Source organism: Apium graveolens, chromosome 2 (assembly GCF_009905375.1).
Source record: "Apium graveolens cultivar Ventura chromosome 2, ASM990537v1, whole genome shotgun sequence".
NCBI lineage: Eukaryota > Viridiplantae > Streptophyta > Magnoliopsida > Apiales > Apiaceae > Apium > Apium graveolens.
Genome location: NC_133648.1, coordinates 250,437,895 through 250,457,019, shown reverse-complemented (window position 1 = coordinate 250,457,019; position 19,125 = coordinate 250,437,895). Strand labels below are relative to the sequence as shown.

The window sequence follows — 19,125 nt, the reverse complement described above, 5'->3', positions numbered from 1 at the left end:
AAAATGTTACACCTTCTTATTAGAAAAATATTTTGGAAATCAATTTTAGCTACCTATTTTATATTTCACATTTTATATTTCTAAACATTTTTGCAATCTAAAATACATTTTTATAAAATTAAAATGAACTTGTATTTTGCGTTACAAAAATTGCAAATTGCAAGTATTTTGAATATGAAATTTTTAAATATTATTTTTGAAATATTTTAAAACTGATTTTACTTTTAAATTAAGTTTAAAAAAATATCTTCAACAGTTTCCTCTAATTTATATAATTTATATCCTATATATAACAAGAATAATAGATATAATTTAAAAGTACCACCAAACATTAAGATTTCCATACTCACTAAATGACCACTAACATTTTCTTTTTTTGAAAAACAAACCACTAACATTTTTAAATTTGAAATTTATAAAATCATATCAACATACATCACAAATTCAATCTTATTTATAACATATTAGTATTTAATTTTCATAATATCTAAGTTACAAACATGTTAATTTCTAATATTTATATTAATAGACTTAAGAATGGTAAACCAGATTTAGCCAAAAAAAAGAATGGTAAACCAGACCTATATTCAAATTATTAGTTTGAAATATACAAACAATTTGATTAAAACATATATTAAATTTTAAGAGGTACGATGAATGATGTCTAAAGTTATTAAGGTTTAAGTGTACACTATTTGAACGTTTGAGGGCTTCTTATAAAATATAGTTTAGTAATGATATTTTTAAAATAATAATAATAATAATTTAAACGTAAAAATAGAAAAAAAATTAGAAAAATATTATAAAATTATACTTTAAACAAGGCGTGCCAAAAAATGAGGGATTATATGATGAGCTGGTGAATAAGTTTTTAGTCAATGTCTTGATTTTTCTAATATTATACTTTGTTAAGTTTCGAGCTAAATTATCAATCTTTGCATATTTATTTAATATAATCATTTTTTATATAATTGTGTCATTGCCATTTCTACGAACATATTCTAAGTTTTTAATATCTTATTTTAATTATCCCAAGAAAATATACTAATAATACCAATATGGGACAAAAAGGTTTTGTATATAATAATTATACTAGCATATGACCGGGTTAAAAAGTCAGTAGGTTTTAGTATTTACCATTTTTTATTAAATAATTTTTGAAATAAATTTATATGTTAAATATATATATATAGTTATTAGTTTATTTGTAATTGATCACTGTCTTATTTTATTCTTAATAATAATTAATTTTTTGTTCTATTAGTTTGTAAATTTTTAAAGTATAAAAATTAAGTACAAATAAAAATGATATTTTTTGTTATTGTCATTTGTTAATATATTTTTGGTTATATTAAATTTACTCTTATGTAAATATGTATATGATTATAATTAGCTAGCTCTTGTGATTTAATTAAAGCTTTCTTGAGATTTTATGTATTTGATGATGTCTCCACGCTTATCTTTGAAGTTATCTTATATGACATACAATTAATTTTTATTTTATTTTTAATTGATAATATTTATAATTTATTTAATTGAGAGTTATGTAACAACTTTTTTACGATCGTACACATGAAGCTAGGATGGCTGGGATACCGGATTAGTTTATGACTCAAAAAAGTCAAATGAGAGTGTAACTAAAAGAGTCTTCCAGACATATTTGGGTAGGATTTGGGGTTTTATTTTTCTTATAATTTATTGAGCAGATTTATTAATTCTTGAAATTGTTACTCTCTCTCTCCCTAAATATTTTTTCCATTTATGTCGACACGTTTGTCAATGCACGTTTTCAATTGTTAATATCTTTAATTTTGTATTAGTATTAGATATAAAAATTTTATTGTATTAAAGTACTCGTAAACACGAATATAACAAGATCACTCATGACTATGTTTGATCTTATAAATTAACCGTAAATTAATAGTCAATCGCTTAACGTGAACAGTGACAAAAGTTAAAATGGGAAACGTATTGTGGTACGGAGGGAGTAATTGTTATTTTAGGAAGATGTTAACCCATCAATAAAATGAAATAATCTTTAGCTTATTATGGGCGTGTTGCTGTTGCTGAGAGTAATGGTAGCTTTTTGTTGAAAAAACGGTTAAAAAATTGTTTGATAAAATTTAAAAGTTATTTTTCGAAAAAGTGTTTTTGGCATAAAAGTTGCTCTTACATAATACAAGTCCCCATACTTTTAATAAAAGCTGTTTTTCAGCTTTTGCGGGAAATAGAGCATTTAACATTACCAAAAATATTATTATTTTTAATTTTATGCATCAAAACGTATACATATTAAAAAAATTATCAAACAGTCATCTGATTTTTACGACATTACTTTTTTTAACAGAACGACAATTTTTAACAACAATTCCTTCCAAACAGAACCTATATCCTTTATTATGTATAATAAGGGTAAGAGACTTTTTATCCAAAATTTTGGTCATGTACCGTCGAAACAATCTCACTCGTTGATATGGCATGATTAAAAATAGACGATTAAGATTGTATATTATTAAATAAGCATATTCTTAATATACAATCATAGATAAAATATAATTACATTGTTAGACTACTAATCAAAATACCAATTTGGGATATAATGTTCTAATACAATTCTAGATAGAATATGATAAACTGCAGTATAATGTTCAAATACATTTTTTTATCGTAAGTAAACCGCAGCCGCTACCCTTCGGGTGCATACTGGATAAACCCTACGAGCTATTTAAGCGGGTTATTTAAGCGATAGACTCTGCCTCAGGAGGCATAATCATAAATTATCCTTCCGTGTGATTCGAACTTGTGACCAAGAGGATAGTTACCCCTCTTTAACCAACTGAGTCAACCCTAGCGGGCCAAATATAAAATTAGATAGAATATAATTAGAGATTTAACAAATAATAAATATAAAAATGATTACATTTTTTACTAATATTCAAACAACAAAATATAATATAATGATATAACCATCAATAGCATAGATATTCTACTATACATGACTGTAATAATTACAATTTCACATCCGTATATCTTTCAATATTTGCATATTTGTTGCAATAATTTTACAACAAACTTTCAAAAGTCAAAATAATATTGCAATAACATCATAAATAACGATATATATGTATATTATTATTTTTAAAAGATAAATTTATAAAAGATTAAAAAAATAAAAAAAGAAGTAAATTTTAAGAAACCGTGCATCACACAAGATATAAGCTAATAATAATAGTATAGTAACTCGTGTCATGCACGGACTGATTAAAATATTTATAATTTGATAATTTTATCATTGTATAAAATTAAATTATAAAAGACAATAATTATATATTCTTGAGATTAATGAAGTTAAAATATTTATGTATTATTTTGTATGTATTATATTATTGAAAAATTCAAAATTTAGATAGTTAAAATCTTAAAAAGTACTCGTGTTACGGCTAATAGATCGCTTCGTTGTGCGGATACAGAGCCTTTAGAAACGTGGGAGACCGGGAGTTTTGAATAGTAGTGGTGTATGATCATGACTGTACGTGGATGACTTGGTATTATTATTTTTTTAATTTTTTCTTAATTTCTTAATTATTTTGTTATATAATAATTTGAATTACTAAAATTAATTTTGGAAGTGTTCGATTTTCTACAAAAGAGGTAAGAAGGAAGTTGAGTGCAATTACAAATTAGGTGGGATAATAATTTATAGAGTTTGTAGTTATATTAGATACATGATTTAATTTTTTTAAATAAATTATATTTGTATAAACTTTGTTTCGTAATGTGTTAACAAACTTTTTATGACCAAACGAAATTAGGTTTCGCTTTATTATAGTATAGTATATAAGGAAAATGGAAATCTTGAATAGCCGCGGTGGTTGAGCATGACCATACGTGGATGATTTAATATTATTTTTTTAATTTTTTTTCTTAATTTCTTAATTATTTTGTTATATAAATTTTGAGAGTGTTTGATTTCCTATGAAATGAGTAAAAAAGAAGTTGAGTGCAATTAGAAATTAGGTTGGATAATAATTGTTAAAGTTTGTAGTTATATTAGATACATGATTTAATTCTTTTAAATAAATTATATGTTAAATATGAAGTGCAACACAGAAGGGGGTTAATGTGTTTTTTTTATTTTTGATTAATTATGATAGTATTTTTTTCTTATGAAACAAAACAGTTGAAAGAATTTGTAGTGATAAAATACTAGATGCAGACACACGAACAATTTATCAAAAACACACTTGATTTGTATTAAATCAAACTAGCTTACGTCCCATATGATGCACGGGTCTTGGTTAATATTTATATATTTTTATTTTTATTTTATATAATTTTATTAATATTCTATATGTATCTTGTTGTTGATAAGATTCGAACATGAGAACTTATATTTATCTTTATAAATAATAATAAATATTTGTTGTTGAAAAAATTCGAACCTGAGAATTTTTTGAGTGTATTTTTTTAGTATTTGGATCTAACGGCTCTGATTATTTGATGAAGAAGATCCGACGATCATGATGGAAATGGATAACCATACAAATTACACCTCATTCGGGTTATTATAGTATAGTATAAATTTGTCTTGCTAAAAATCTTTGTTCTTGAAAATAAGAACTCAGCTATTTCTATTGAGAGAATTACAAGATTTTTCTAGATCTGTTTGTTATAACTAAACAAAGGATCCGTGACATGATTTATAGATTAACATGCACGGTTCACTAAAATAGACTAACACATTTTCTAAAGCTTCTTTGTCTATTTTCATTTCTAGTGTTAGCATATATGTGCAGAATCTACTAGGTTTGTGACCCTCCTTTATCAAGTTCATCTTTACCCTTGATCTTGTATTATTCAAGATGCATTTGTAGGCTTTCCAATTCAATGATAGAATTTTTTGTTGACCGGTAATCTTGGATCTTCAAGTTGTCTGTATTCCGAATTCTGAAGTTATTTGTCGAGATCCCTTTTGTTGTGTAGAGATGTCACATATTAATAAGTAAAATGACTTATCAATATCTTAAGTTCTCTACATAGACTTTTGACTTGTCGAGGTCTCCAGTTCCCTACAAGTAGAATGACTTGTTGGTATCTACAGTTCTCGACATAAGCTTTTAACTTGTCAATATCTCCAGTTCTCTACATGAGGATTTGACTTGTCGATATTTCTAACTCTCTACATGAGAAATTGACTTGTCGATATCTAGTTCTCCACATGGACATTTTGACTTGTCGATATCTTCAGTTCTCTACATGCAGATTGACTTGTCGATATCTCTTGGGACTTCTCTACAAGTTATTTTAGACTTCTCGACATACTTTTCTACATTCCTTGATATGTGACTTGTCGATATCTGACTTAAAATATTTTTCCTAGAACAACATTATTCAACTCCAAGCTTCTATACTTCTCTCTGAGGCATGATTGTGATTGATCTTCTTCCATAGATAATTCATTAGCTTGATGGTTGTTCATAGAATAATCCTCCAGTCTAATCTACTTAGCATTTTTACAGACTCAAGAAATACAATTACAGAATAAAATTGTATTATCTTATAATTTATCCTTAGGGTTGTCAAGATGATTTAGTCTTGTTATGCACATGCATGTCTTACACAACATTATATTTGTTTAAACTTTGTATTGGAAGGTTTTAACAAACTTTTTAGGAAGGTGTTATTAACCGACCAAAAGAAACCATGTCTGGCTTATAATAGGATAGTGTATATAATAGCTATAGTAGTTACTGAGATACAAAGTAATGGATAAAAGGAAACTTGAGGTGAATTGGCAAGTTTAAGGGGGTGTTTGGATCAGTGACGGGAATGAGATTCAGAAATGGGAATGGGGTTAATTGAAATGGGTATCAAATGTTAATCCACGGGTAAAGAGGGTGTCACATTCTCAACCATCAAATTGTCAATCCAAACACTATAATATGAGATTGAAGTTCTGATTCCCGTTAACTTGCCTCACGAACCATGATCCAAAGACCCCCAAGTGTATATGCATATTTCACACACATATATATAAATAGATATTAATTTAAATTGATTATTAATTATATGTCTATAATATAAATAGTCCCAATATGCGGATATAGTGAAGCGAAATTGGGACTGATTTGTTAGTCAACCCCATGATGACGAAGAATCAGTGCATCCAAAATATGTCGGTGACTTGAAGTTGTGGCATGAGATGTAAAGACCTTCAACTTCTTGATTATTCCCAAATTTCAGGGTCCGGCTACATACCAAATCTAGCTGCAAATTATCCGGTCCAACATGTTAATGGAAGGTTTTTCGAGTCAGACTCAAGATGGATTAGTAGTTCTGGATCTGATATTCGTCTTTGCCATCTGGACAATTTTGAATAATACACGAGCAAATGTGGCCGCCCATCAGCCAACCTTTGCAACGGTGCTGAACATCACAAACACCGCTCTTTAACTGCAAAGGAACCCGAAATGTGGTTCGCAAGCATTCTCCACTGATATTGTTGGTAAGATAACTCGATTGGTTAGGAAAATCCCCCGACCGATATATAACAAGTATGAAAATGCAACTCTAGAAATAAATATTTCAATATTGGATCTTGTTTGTGATTTGTGAATTATAAGTGTTAATTTAGTTTCAACTATTTTTTACAGAGAAATATATAAATATATATAGTACTAATTAACTAGTATAAGTTCATAGGCGATTAAGAGGGCTCAAGAAAAAGCCGAAAATGGAGAGTATTAGACTATTAAATATTGAAATATAGAAATAGAGAAATAGGGGGAAAGTTAGTTAGAAATGTAGTATCTCTTGTATGGCACCAAGCATATATAACTCTTTTCTTGTAACAGATTTATTTCAAGAGATGTAGATTTACAATTCAGTTACAATGCTCTCTCTCTCTCATTCTCTCTGTCTCTCTCACTCTCTCTTGCTCAATCTCTGAAACTGCATTACATTTGACATGGTATCAGAGCAAGAAATCGACTGCTGAACATAACATTTACTTCCGCTATCAATCTGTGATCTCTTCAAGAGCGATTTGTGATCTCTTCATGTGATTTACAAAGTTTGTGATCTCTGCGATTGTAATCTCTACAAACTCTAAGTCTTTCTCATACTCATTTATTATCAATCCTTGTTCAGTACTGTAATCTTGTTGTTCTGATCATACATACAATTATTATATGTATTGTATAACATCTGTTATCTGCTTATTCTGTGCATCTAATTGTCTTTGATCATGACTCGATCATATGCTACTGCAACATCTGGTACATCATCTAATACTGTATCAATTGATACTAATCATCCTTATTTTCTACAAAGTTCTGATAATCCTGGCACACCTTTGGTTACAATGCTCTTAACTGAGCAAAATTATCATCAATGGAGTCGATCTGTGTCTATAGCCTTATCTGCTAAACTTAAGCTAGGATTCATTGATGGCTCTGTTAGCAAGCCTACTGATAATAACACTCAAATTGCAATGTGGAATCGCTGCAATGATATGGTTGTGTCTTGGTTGTTGAATTCAATATCCACTGAAATAAGAAATAGTGTGGCTTATCTCTCTACTGCTCAACAAATCTGGGAAGATTTGGCTACTAGATTCTCTCAGAGCAACATGCCTAGGACATTTCAACTTCGCAAAGAGTTGTCTTCTCTACAACAAGGCAATCTCTCTGTTACATCTTACTTTACTAAGTTCAAGACACTTGTTGCTGAAATTGATAATCTAGCACCTATTCCAAAATGTACCTATGTAACAACCAACTGTTCATGTCAGAGTGCTCAGAAATTGAATCAGTATGAAGAAATACTGAAATTAAGTCAGTTTCTTATGTGACTGAGTGATGCATTTACTGCAATTAGGGGACAGTTGCTTCTAATGAAACCAATACCATCACTCAATCAGGCATTCTCCTTGCTTCTCCAAGAAGAATCTCAAAGAGATTTTGCTTCTATCTCTAATACTCCTATGACAGAAAATATGGCAACGAATGTGAAATTTAACCCCAATTTCAGAACTAAAGGGATAAACAATGCTGGTCAAAGGAAAACAGGTGATTCTGCTTTTACTTGTGATTACTGTCAAATGACAGGACACTCCAGAGACAAATGCTTATGTCTCCATGGCTATCCAGAGTGGCACAAAATGTATGGCAAACCTAAGCCTAAACCACGAAAGCAAAATGCAGGAAACAAATCTGTAGCTGTTGCTCATGTGAGTCTTAATAAAGACAAAACTGATACTTCTCACAAAGAACACAACTCAAATGCTACTCTCAATGCCTTCTCTGATACTCAATGCCAGCAACTTGCTAAAATGATTCAAGAATCAATCAATCTCAATGCCAGACACCTGGTTTCTCAAATGCTCATATGTCTGGTATGATCTTCTCATCTGTAGTATTTTCTACAATAATTAGTGCTAATACTACTGGTATGAGTAATCCTCTAGCTGCATATGATTGGATAATAGACTCAGGCGCTACTAATCACATAACATTTGACTACACAGTCTTAAGTAATTCTAAATCTGTGAAATCAGTATTGCATTTGCCAAATAATACAACTGTTCCTATCACTCACATAGGAAATGTTCAGCTGACCTCTTCTTTCACTCTTTTTGAAGTCCTATGTGTGCCTTCCTTTCATTGCAATCTCATTTCAACATCACAACTCACAAAACATCTATCATGTCGTGTTACTTTTACTGAACAAACATGTATTTTGCAGGACCTTATCTTGAAGAGGGAGAAAGAGATTGGTAACTTGCAAGATGGTCTATACAAATTGCAACTCCCTGATCTCTTTCAAGCCTCAACTTCATCTGCTTTAGTCTCATCAGATCATTCTCAATCTTGTAATTCTTTTGCTCATAGTGCTTGTACTTTCAATTCTAATTCTGTCAATTTGTGGCACAATAGGTTAGGACATCCTTCTGTTGATGTCTTGACTAAACTTCCTGATGTACATGTAAAACACTGTGATTTTTCTTCATGTGATATCTGTCATTTTTCAAAACACCACAGGCTATCTTTTGATTCCAGTAATTCCTATAGTAGCAATGTGTTTGATATGATCCATATTGATGTATAGGGACCTTACAAACAGGTTACTCATAATAAATGTTCTTATTTTTTAACCATAGTGGATGATCATTCCAGAGCTACCTGGATATTCTTATTCCAGCATAAAACTCAAGTTCCAAATCTGATCAAAAATTTTCTTGAGTATGCAAAGAATCAATTCACTTCTGTCAAAATCCTCAGGTCTGATAATGGTACTGAGTTTACCAATCATGCTGTTACTGAACTTCTTCAGTCTCAAGGTATCATTCACCAAATGAGTTGTGCTCATACACCTCAGCAAAATGGGAGGGTTGAAAGAAAACATCAACAACTCCTTAACATTGCTAGAGCCCTTAAGTTTCAATCCCATCTTCCTAATTTATTCTGGGGAGATTTTATTTTGACTGCTGCTCATATTATCAACCTGTTACCTGTCAAATTACTTCAATATAAAACACCTTTTGAATTAATATATAAAAAATTGTCAGATTATGATCATCTTAAGGTGTTTGGTTATCTTTGCTATGCAACAAATGTTACTGACACTGACAAACTAAGTTATAGAGCTATTAAAGGTATTTTCTTAGGATATCCTTATGCCAAAAAGGGTTACAGAATTCTTGATTTATCAACTAAGAAATGCTTTATATCCAGAGATGTCAGATTCGTTGAAACAGTGTTTCCTTTTTTAAATAAATCTCATGCTTCTACTCCTTTATTCACTATCTGTGAGAGTACTCTTGAGAATATTAATCATGTTGATGTTAATGCTGAGCAATCATCCATTGATTCACCTGCTGGTCATATTTTAGAATCTCAAGTATTAGACTCTTCATCTCAAGTGTTAGATTCTGATAATTCAGAACAAATTCTTAACACTGAACCTCAAGTTCTTGCTAGACCAGTAAGGAATAAAACTGTTCCATCAAAATTCAAGGATTATGTTGGTTTACCATCTGCTACAGCCTGCTCCACCTATTCTGCGTCTACTTGTCTTTATCCTCTCCATCAGTACATATCTTATGAGAATATATCTTCTTCATACAAAGCTTATGTAACCAAGACATCTCAGATTCAAGTGCCTTATTCTTTTAAGCAAGCTGTCATAGATCCTAACTGGTGTGCTGCAATGAAAACTGAAATTCGAGCTTTGGAATCAAATCAAACTTGAGAGTTGGTTACTTTACCACCAAATCAACATGTCATTGACTGCAAATGGTTGTTTAAAGTAAAATATAATCCAGATGGTTCAGTAGAAAGATACAAAGCTAGGTTAGTAGCCAAAGGATTCACTCAAGAATTTGGAGTTGATTATTTTGATACCTTTGCACCTGTTGCAAAGATGGTCACTGTGAGAGTGTTCTTGGCTGTTGCTGCTAAAAAGGCCTGGAATGTCACTCAAATGGATGTTACTAATGCATTTCTCCATGGAGATCTAAATGAAACAGTATATATGAAACTACCTCCTGGATACAGAGTTCTATCTACAGCACATCAATCTGTTTCATCTCTGTTTGTGTGCAAATTAAGGAAATCTCTATATGGCTTGAAGCAGGCTCCTAGGTGTTGGTATCTGAAACTTTCTACAGCTCTACAGAGTTATGGATTTAAACAGTCTCAAAGTGATAACAGCTTATTCACCTTCACTAGTAATTCCATATTCATGGCTGTATTAATCTATGTTGATGATATATTGGTTACTAGCTCATCTACTGAACATATTAATGCTATGAAAGCATTTCTCAAGACCAAATTCAAGATCAAGGACTTGGGTCCTCTCAGGTATTTCTTAGGCATTGAAGTTGCCAGGTCAACCACTGGCTTTTATCTTAACCAACGTAAATATGCTATTGATCTTATCAAGGAAACTGGCTTATCTGGAGCTAAACCTTCGGTCATTCCAATTGAGCAAAACCACAAACTTATTGACAACTCATATGTCTTCCTATCTGATACTGATACTGCAATGTATAGAAGATTAATGGGTCGTTTGATCTATCTTACCATCACTCGACCTGACTTATCATATGCAGTCCATGTACTGTCTCAGTTCCTGTCAAAACCTCGTTCGGATCATTTGCAAGTTGTTTATCGAGTACTTAGATATCTAAAACAGGCACCTGGACAAGGATTGCTCATTTCTGCCACTGAAAATTTACAGATAACAGCATATACTGATTCTGACTGGGCTGGTTGTCCAGAGTTCAGACAATCACTTACTGGCTTCTGCATCACCATTGGATCTTCTCTTGTTTCTTGGCGTAGCAAAAAGCAGCCGACTGTATCTCGTTCATCTGCTGAGGCAGAATACAGGGCCATGGCAGATACGTGCTGTGAAATAACTTGGCTCCTGGCTTTACTTAATGACTTTCAGCTAAATCATACTATGCCAGCTTCTCTTTATTGTGACAACAAGTCAGCATTGTATATAGCATCTAATCTAGTATTTCACGAACGAACTAAGCACATCGAAATCGACTGTCACTTGGTTCGTGAAAAACTCAAACAGGGAATTATTCAGATGTTTCACTTGGCCTCAGGACAGCAGCCTGCTGATATGTTCACCAAGGCAACAAGTGCTGCTGTTATCAAGTTCTTTCTTTCCAAGTTGAAGGTCTGCAACTTGTTTCAGAAACATTCAACTTGAGGGGGGATATTAGACTATTAAATATTGAAATATAGAAATAGAGAAATAGGGGGAAAGTTAGCTAGAAATGTAGTATCTCTTGTATGGCACCAAGCATATATAACTCTTTTCTTGTAACAGATTTATTTCAAGAGATGTAGATTTACAATTCAGTTACAATGCTCTCTCTCTCTCATTCTCTCTCTCTCTCTCTTGCTCAATCTCTGAAACTGCATTACATTTGACAAAGAGGATAATGATGGCGCCGAGCATGGAGATAAGGATGGTAGAAATGACGGCGACCAACACTAAAATGAAGAAGACATCTTTTCGGGTTGAACATCGTAATGACAATGGCGGAACGGGCTTGTAGTTTAGTTTTTAGTTATGATTGAGCTGTCTATGCTATGGAAATTTAAGTCTATTTGTTTTAAACTAATTAGCTTTATAATTTGAATAATTTGATTTGGTTTGTAAATAATGATTTGGTTGGTATTGTTTTTATAACTGATTTTGTGAATAATTTGGTGGGTAATTATTATTGTAAATTATGTTTTTTTAATCATGATTGGTATTGTATTGTTTTTTATTGTAGGTAATCCGCAACCGCTACCCTTTGAGTGCGCACTGGGTAAATCTTACGGGCTAACGCAATAGCCAGCAAAACACGTGAACCAAGGTAAACCGTATTTAAGCGACGGGTTCTGACTCGGGACATCCAGCTGCTATTTTGATAAAAAAAATGTAAGCTAAAATCGACCACTTAAACCGACTTTACAGTTAAATCGACCATTTTTGACCATTTACAATCCCATGGAACCCAACCAAATTTATGAAAATTCGAAGGTATTTAACCAAACATGACCGAAATTATAATTAAAAGTGGTTAGTTCGTAACTAGTCAATTTAAATATTTGATCGGGTTAGGTTGATTGGTGTAAACCTATTGGACTCTTATCGACTGAAAAAATTATCGAATTTGTAACATATTTCGGTTTTATGTTTGACCTAGGCGATTTGAAGTTGACATGTATCTTGGGACCCACACAGATGTTAGTAGACGTGGCAGTGATATATCGGATCGTGGGACCCCACGTTAGCTGAGATCTGACACGTGACTCTGACCATTAAATAATGTCAACGGCGTTTTTGGTCAATTTTGACCAAATTTGCACGCAACCGATATGTAATAATCCGACCAACTATCACGGTCAATTTTGTTCAAATGATAATTTTTTGTGAAAATGATCATTTCGTTGATCAATTTTCAGTGTTTTTGTTATAGTGTGTGCCCGGTCCTGGTATCTTGAACATATAATAAAATTATTTTCGTTTTGTATTCTATATTCTGAAATAATCTCCAATTCCCATTTCCCCGGGTAATGGAATTGGATCTGAGTTGGACACCGCCGGTAGGATTACTCGTAGTATATGTGTAAGAATTAAGAATCAAAATAAATGTTGGCTGGAAAAATACAGGGGCCGGGGGGTGAAAGAAAGCTAGCTAGCTGTCAAAAATTCAACTGCTCCCATGCATGTGTCACCTCACCCACCATTGTTACGGACGGTTGATCTTCCTTATACCAAACAACATACACTTTTAATATACTACGTATTCATTATTACCTGTCTGTCTGTATAATTAATCCTCATTTTCCATTGTTTACTTCTTCTTCACTTCACTTTGCTTTCTAATCCCTATATATTATAAAAGTCGTTCTTAACAACTTTCCTTTTATCCCCAACCTCCCACCTAGAAAAACCATCTCAGCTTCTTCTTTCTTTTTTCTCTTGTAGTAGAAAAGCCATCTCATCCTACACAAGCCTGGTGTAAATCTTCAGATTTTACAGTACTCCCGAACTACGATTAAATTTTTAAGTCACTTTTCAGGTACCTTGTTTGCTCTGATAATTACCTAGCCATGAAGTTTGCATCATGACTGCATGAGTAGTTTTCAACTTTTGTTCCTACAGCTTTTAGTATATGTATATGTATATCATCAGTCACAAATCGAGTGCAACATAAAGTCATAAAATACTAGTAACTTTAATTGCATGTTACTATCACACTTTGTGATCACAGTGGCATACTCCATAACTAAATTAACCCGTACCTAGTTATTACAAATTTAACAAGTCCTACCCCTGGAACTCCAGCTTATTAAACACATTGTCTGCTAAGACGTCTGTCACTACTCCAAAAGTACACAAGTTCTGAAGAGAATATGATTTTTAAGTGTCTGTAACATGCGGTGAATTACATTCTCCAGCAGTTACTCTTATTAGTACAGACCACCAACACTGAAATAGTGAAACCGGTCCCCACACGAGGTTCAAGTCCAACCTTCCCTGCAAAACCCTGCAGTGAATCCAACCCAAACAAATGTCCCATTGCAATTTTTCCGATATCTAATGTTTATTCCTGATGATCACAATATCTAATACAAAATCTTGAACCTTGTGGATTTGCTACAATCTCAAACTAATGCTGATGCTAAATAAATCACCACCAAATCTGAATGAATTAACTGCTGGTGGTAAAGAACTAAAAATTCGAAGTTCCCTGTTTTTTTAATGGCCATCCTCAATACCCTATTCAACTCATCCACCACCACAATTACCAACTGCTCACCTGCAATTGTTGATCAATTAATTGTCAGTCCCCAAATTTAAGAGATTATTGTTGCCAAGAAGTAATAAATAATGTATATATAAATACCATCAGAATTGTGGACAAAGCATTTCATTGCTAATTGTTCATTCTCCCCATTCTGTTCTTTCACGTACAACAGTTGCCGCCTCGATTTTTCTGTCAGCGCAAGAAGCTTTCCTGACCATATCTTTCCCAAATGAACATTGAAAAGAATTGTTTAAGCAGCTTCATCTGCTCCTCAACCTCATTCACATGCTCTTCAAATGCTCGTCCCCGATCAGCTGATAGCTATCTAGTCTCCACATACACTCGTGGCCCTAACAGACATCCTTCACATTGTCTAAAGATTGAATAGGGAATCTCAGGCAAGACTTTGAGAGATCTACTTCACCAGTGAAGCTAGGACCACTGAGGTAGGTCATCTCATTTTGCTTGCAGCATTATCGCCAAATGAGCTCAAAGGGGAAATGAAGATGGCTAGCATAAGAGAGAGAACAAGAAGGATAGACTTACAACTTTCTTTTTTAAATAAATTTCCCCCGGTCTGTTTTTTTCATAGGTGAACTACTTAGTTGGCTTGTAGGCATTAAGTTTAGAAAAATTGATATATTCAATTAAGCATGCCAAGAAATATGAAAACCGGCCTACTTCATGAGGAATCAATCTCCTGCATTATATATATAAGAATGCATGTAGAATTGATCATATAAAGATATCTTACTAACTTAAACGTAATGCAGGTTGGTAAAGTCATGCACCCGAAATCAGTCAAATATAAAAAGCTTCACTATTCTAACAATAGGACCTAAAAAGAGAAATTAATAAAGGCCAAAGAATATTATTTTCCCTGATACAATTAATAAAGAAATCAGAGCAGAAAGTAGGGAAGCAATATTGAGTACCAACTAGGGATCACAAAGAAGGTGACTGAGACAATGGAAATGAAGAATAGAAGTATATTGGTGAGCTTTGTTGTCAAGATAAAAACAAAAGTGTCCATTTTTGGGTTAAGGAGGGACAACTACATGTACTTGCAACATATGAGCATGGTCAAGCCTACTATAAAATTGAACAGATAGATAAAAAAGCGAACTTACAAGAACAATATACAAAAAGACTATTGGAATGTGATCTTACATTACAACAGTGAAAAGATCATTAGAATTTAAAGCAAACAAAAACCCAATAACCTCAGTCGTGACATGTGAGGATTCTCTTGTTCTGTGTCGTCGGTAGGAGGCCACTACTTTCTTTACACTTCATCCACACTGGGACCTTCCTATCTTTCTTTTTCCATAACTTTGAAGCCACTGCCTTAAATCCACACCTTATGTAAGCCATGAAAATTGTTGCAAGTTCTCTGGAGATCAGTAGGGTCAAGGAACATAGTTAGTCAAGAAGAGTAAAAAAATTGAATATAATTTTTGCAAGAAAAAATAATGATTGTGTGATTATCAAAATGCTGTAACATTCAAAACAATTTTACATATTACAATACATGTGATCCTCAATCTCTATCATATCGCCCCGCCTTGGCAACCCTAGTTATACTGCTAACTGATCTTAATTACTCCATAATACAAATACACATCACAAGATACTTTCTGCCACCTTTATAATAGTACTAGATAGTGTTAATATAATTAAGTTCATATTTATTTTTGGCTAAGCAAGTTATATTAACTAGATTTGTCCAGAGATATCGAATTTTACCTTTGATAAAAGTGACCATCAAACACCTATAATTATAGTATTTTGTCACCCAAAAGTTTTATTTTCTTAAATTTTGTAGTTCCACCTCTGTCTTTCTCCAAACTTAAATACAATTTGAACCTCCAAGTTAAATTTGATGCACGACTTACACCTCCTTATTTAAAATTTAGCATACGAACTTAATAGTTGACACAATTGAACGATAAGAACCTCTGCCAAGATATTGCTTTTTTGGGCGACGGGAAGGGGTAAAATTGACCCCCAAAAAAAGTAATCTTTTGTGTTTCCAGTGTTTTATGTGAGATGCACCTGATCGTCGGTTAGAAAAAAGAGGAAAAATTAGCATCTTTTCTCATCATATACACGAAATACACAAGTACAGGTGGAAAACAAATGTAAATTTTGGGAGATAAATGCCCATGTTCGAGGAACATGATATGCATTTCACTGAATTTGTGTTCGGAAGGCTTGCATAGTACTAAATGTCAAGTGTCAACTATAAAGTTAAAATGCAAAATTGCTAAGCAATAAAGATTTAATGGCACAAGTAGCTAAACTTGAAGATTCATTATATATAAGCCTTTTCTTATCAAAGGAACATCAACACACTTACAATGGCGAGCAAGGAGATCGACCACCATTTACGTAGTATATGAAAAGGTATGAATCATAATGCTGCCCGTTGATGAAATAAAAGGAGTGCAATCTCCGTACGCACTGAAAGGACATTTTCTCATACAAATGGATGGCAGAATTATTGTAGGAAATCACGTGAAGGTAAACTGCTTGGCACATTGTAATGTTTGAAGCATACTTAATAACCTCTTTGATTAGTGAAGTGGCTGAAAAACAACAAAAGACATATTATTGCAAAGGACAATAAAACTCACAAAGATAATTTACACTTTATAAATGGACAATCACATCTTCTGGCATCCAAACTTGTGTCAGCTTCTCAATTGGGTCCGTCGATTTTTTTTTAAATAAAAAACAACCACCCTCAACTTGAACTATATAACATCAAAATTCCACGTTTGATGGAACTGCCAGATATGCTAACGGAATATCTAGTTAATGCTGAGTGGAGAACACTTGGATATTGGATGCTGATGTTAATGACACCCTGCACTTTTCCCTCTCTCCCCTCTCTCTTTCTCTCCAACCCTTTTCCTGCCAAGAGATGTGATTGTGCCTTATATTAAAAAGAAGGAACTGAGTAACTGACCAATGCCAAAATTTCTATAAGATTCTACCACTCCAAGTGTCAATACATAAACTAGAGTCTGGTTCGCTTCTGACATTTCGAATCTGAGTACATCTTCCACCTGTGAATAAATTAAGTTTGCAGTTGATAAGTTCCTAAGGTTGAATATGGGAAACATATGATCTAATAATGAACACACCTGCCAACTGATAGGAAACTGCTACTAAATATTCTAAATTCTAAAATGATATATCACAGGAAGTTTCTTTAGAACTTAATCTTACATATATGAACAACACTAATAAATAGTACTACTATTGAAACACTTGATTGTATGAACAATTAAAAGGAAAAAGTCAGCTTAGAACTTTCGTGCCAAGAAGCCATACGTTGGATATAAAGTCCACTGATAGTGTAAATATAGATTAAGGACTCACCTCACTTCCTTTTGCCATAACAAGTCTGGCAGTAACAAATCCAATAAGTTCATCACTGTGACCATCTGACCGATTCCTATCAACAGCACCCCAGGAGACAATATCACGGCCATGAACAACATTGAGGAAGAATTCAGACTCATACCTACAAAAGAAATGTTTATCATAAGACCAATCAACCACATTAAATTAAAATTTGAAAGATAGTAGAAATAATAATAAAATGTCGAGACCTGATAGGGAAAAGATCAGCATGGAGTTTTTCGATAACCTCTAAATCAGAGGGACGAATAGGCCTATAAAATATACTCGGACAACCGGGTTTATACAGGTTTACCATTGAAGGGTAATAACATCAATCAATCCTCCCCAGCAAAAAATCGACAAATTTGAAAATTACAAATGTAAAATTGTAGTTCTATTTATAAATAATAAAGCACAAGGGGCATTGGGTAGTAACCCGAAAATCGCAGTTACATAAATCTTCTTCATGTATCCTAAATCATCACCCTACAAGAACAAAAGATAAAAACATAAAAAAAACAAAAAAAAACAAATTTAATTGTATCTGAGTTAAGGCCAGATATATGAGTAAGCATATAAAGAGATAATTAAATACACAATTTGGTTAATTGAATAGGGTAAGAAAACAAACATACTAACCTCAACTGCGATAATGGAGAGGGTCTCTGACTCTGATCCAATACACAATTATTAATTAATTATAATTAATTAGCCTTTTTGTTGCACTAGTTCCTGATCCAACAACTCCAAAGTTGTCAACTTAAATTTTTATTTTTGCAAGAAATGATGAATCTGCATACAAAAGTGCAATTTCAAGAAATTTATTTTTTGATAATCTACACCCTTCTTGATTCTTGATATCTGTGAGTATATCTGTGTGTATATACACGGAATCCGATGTTGTTTTTTAGTTATTCTCAGACCAAAATAAAGAACTGATTTTCTTTTTCCTCCTCTTCTCAGTTTTATTATTCAAACGGAGAAAATAAAAAATTAACAACGAACCTTCTCTTTTGACCCGTAGGATATTATGACTAAACTGCCCTCCTCTCCTCTCTATTTTCTTGGCTTAGTTTTCCTCTCTCTATTTTCTTGGCTTAGTTTTTATTTTTCTTTAAAATTAGAGCCAAAATAAACAACAAAATATTTTACATCTATATTACAGATGCAAAAAAGCCTGGGTACAAAAATCTGGCGCCCGATCCGGTCAAAATTCGGTCAAGCCCGGCGCGATCCGGTCAAAACCCGACTCAGGCTTAGGGTCTCGACGGACCCTATATTTTTAGGCAAAACCCGGTCCGGCCCAGTCTTCCCTGACCCGGTTAAAAATCCTAAAAAATTTGGTTTAAATCTGATTATTCTAATATATTTTTTAATTTACATTTATT

At 32.7% G+C, this 19,125-nt stretch overlaps 1 protein-coding gene across 2 annotated transcripts; it reads right to left on the bottom strand.

The window, feature by feature from the left end:
* Positions 1-15,301: 15,301 nt before the first annotated feature.
* Positions 15,302-18,721, bottom strand: LOC141708340 (histone acetyltransferase MCC1-like). 2 transcript variants are annotated; one of them, XM_074511914.1, is made up of 7 exons: positions 18,377-18,721; positions 17,947-18,223; positions 17,714-17,858; positions 17,298-17,397; positions 16,686-16,914; positions 16,283-16,381; positions 15,302-15,719 (listed from the first exon to the last, which is right to left on the bottom strand). In XM_074511914.1, the coding sequence occupies exons 2-7, from the start codon at positions 18,051-18,053 to the stop codon at positions 15,551-15,553; spliced, it is 849 nt and encodes a 282-aa protein (XP_074368015.1). In that variant the 5' UTR covers positions 18,054-18,223; positions 18,377-18,721; the 3' UTR covers positions 15,302-15,550. The 2 variants fall into 2 exon arrangements, with proteins under 2 accessions (XP_074368015.1, XP_074368016.1); XM_074511915.1 differs by lacking the exon at positions 16,283-16,381 and having other exon boundaries at positions 18,377-18,719.
* Positions 18,722-19,125: the final 404 nt, after the last annotated feature.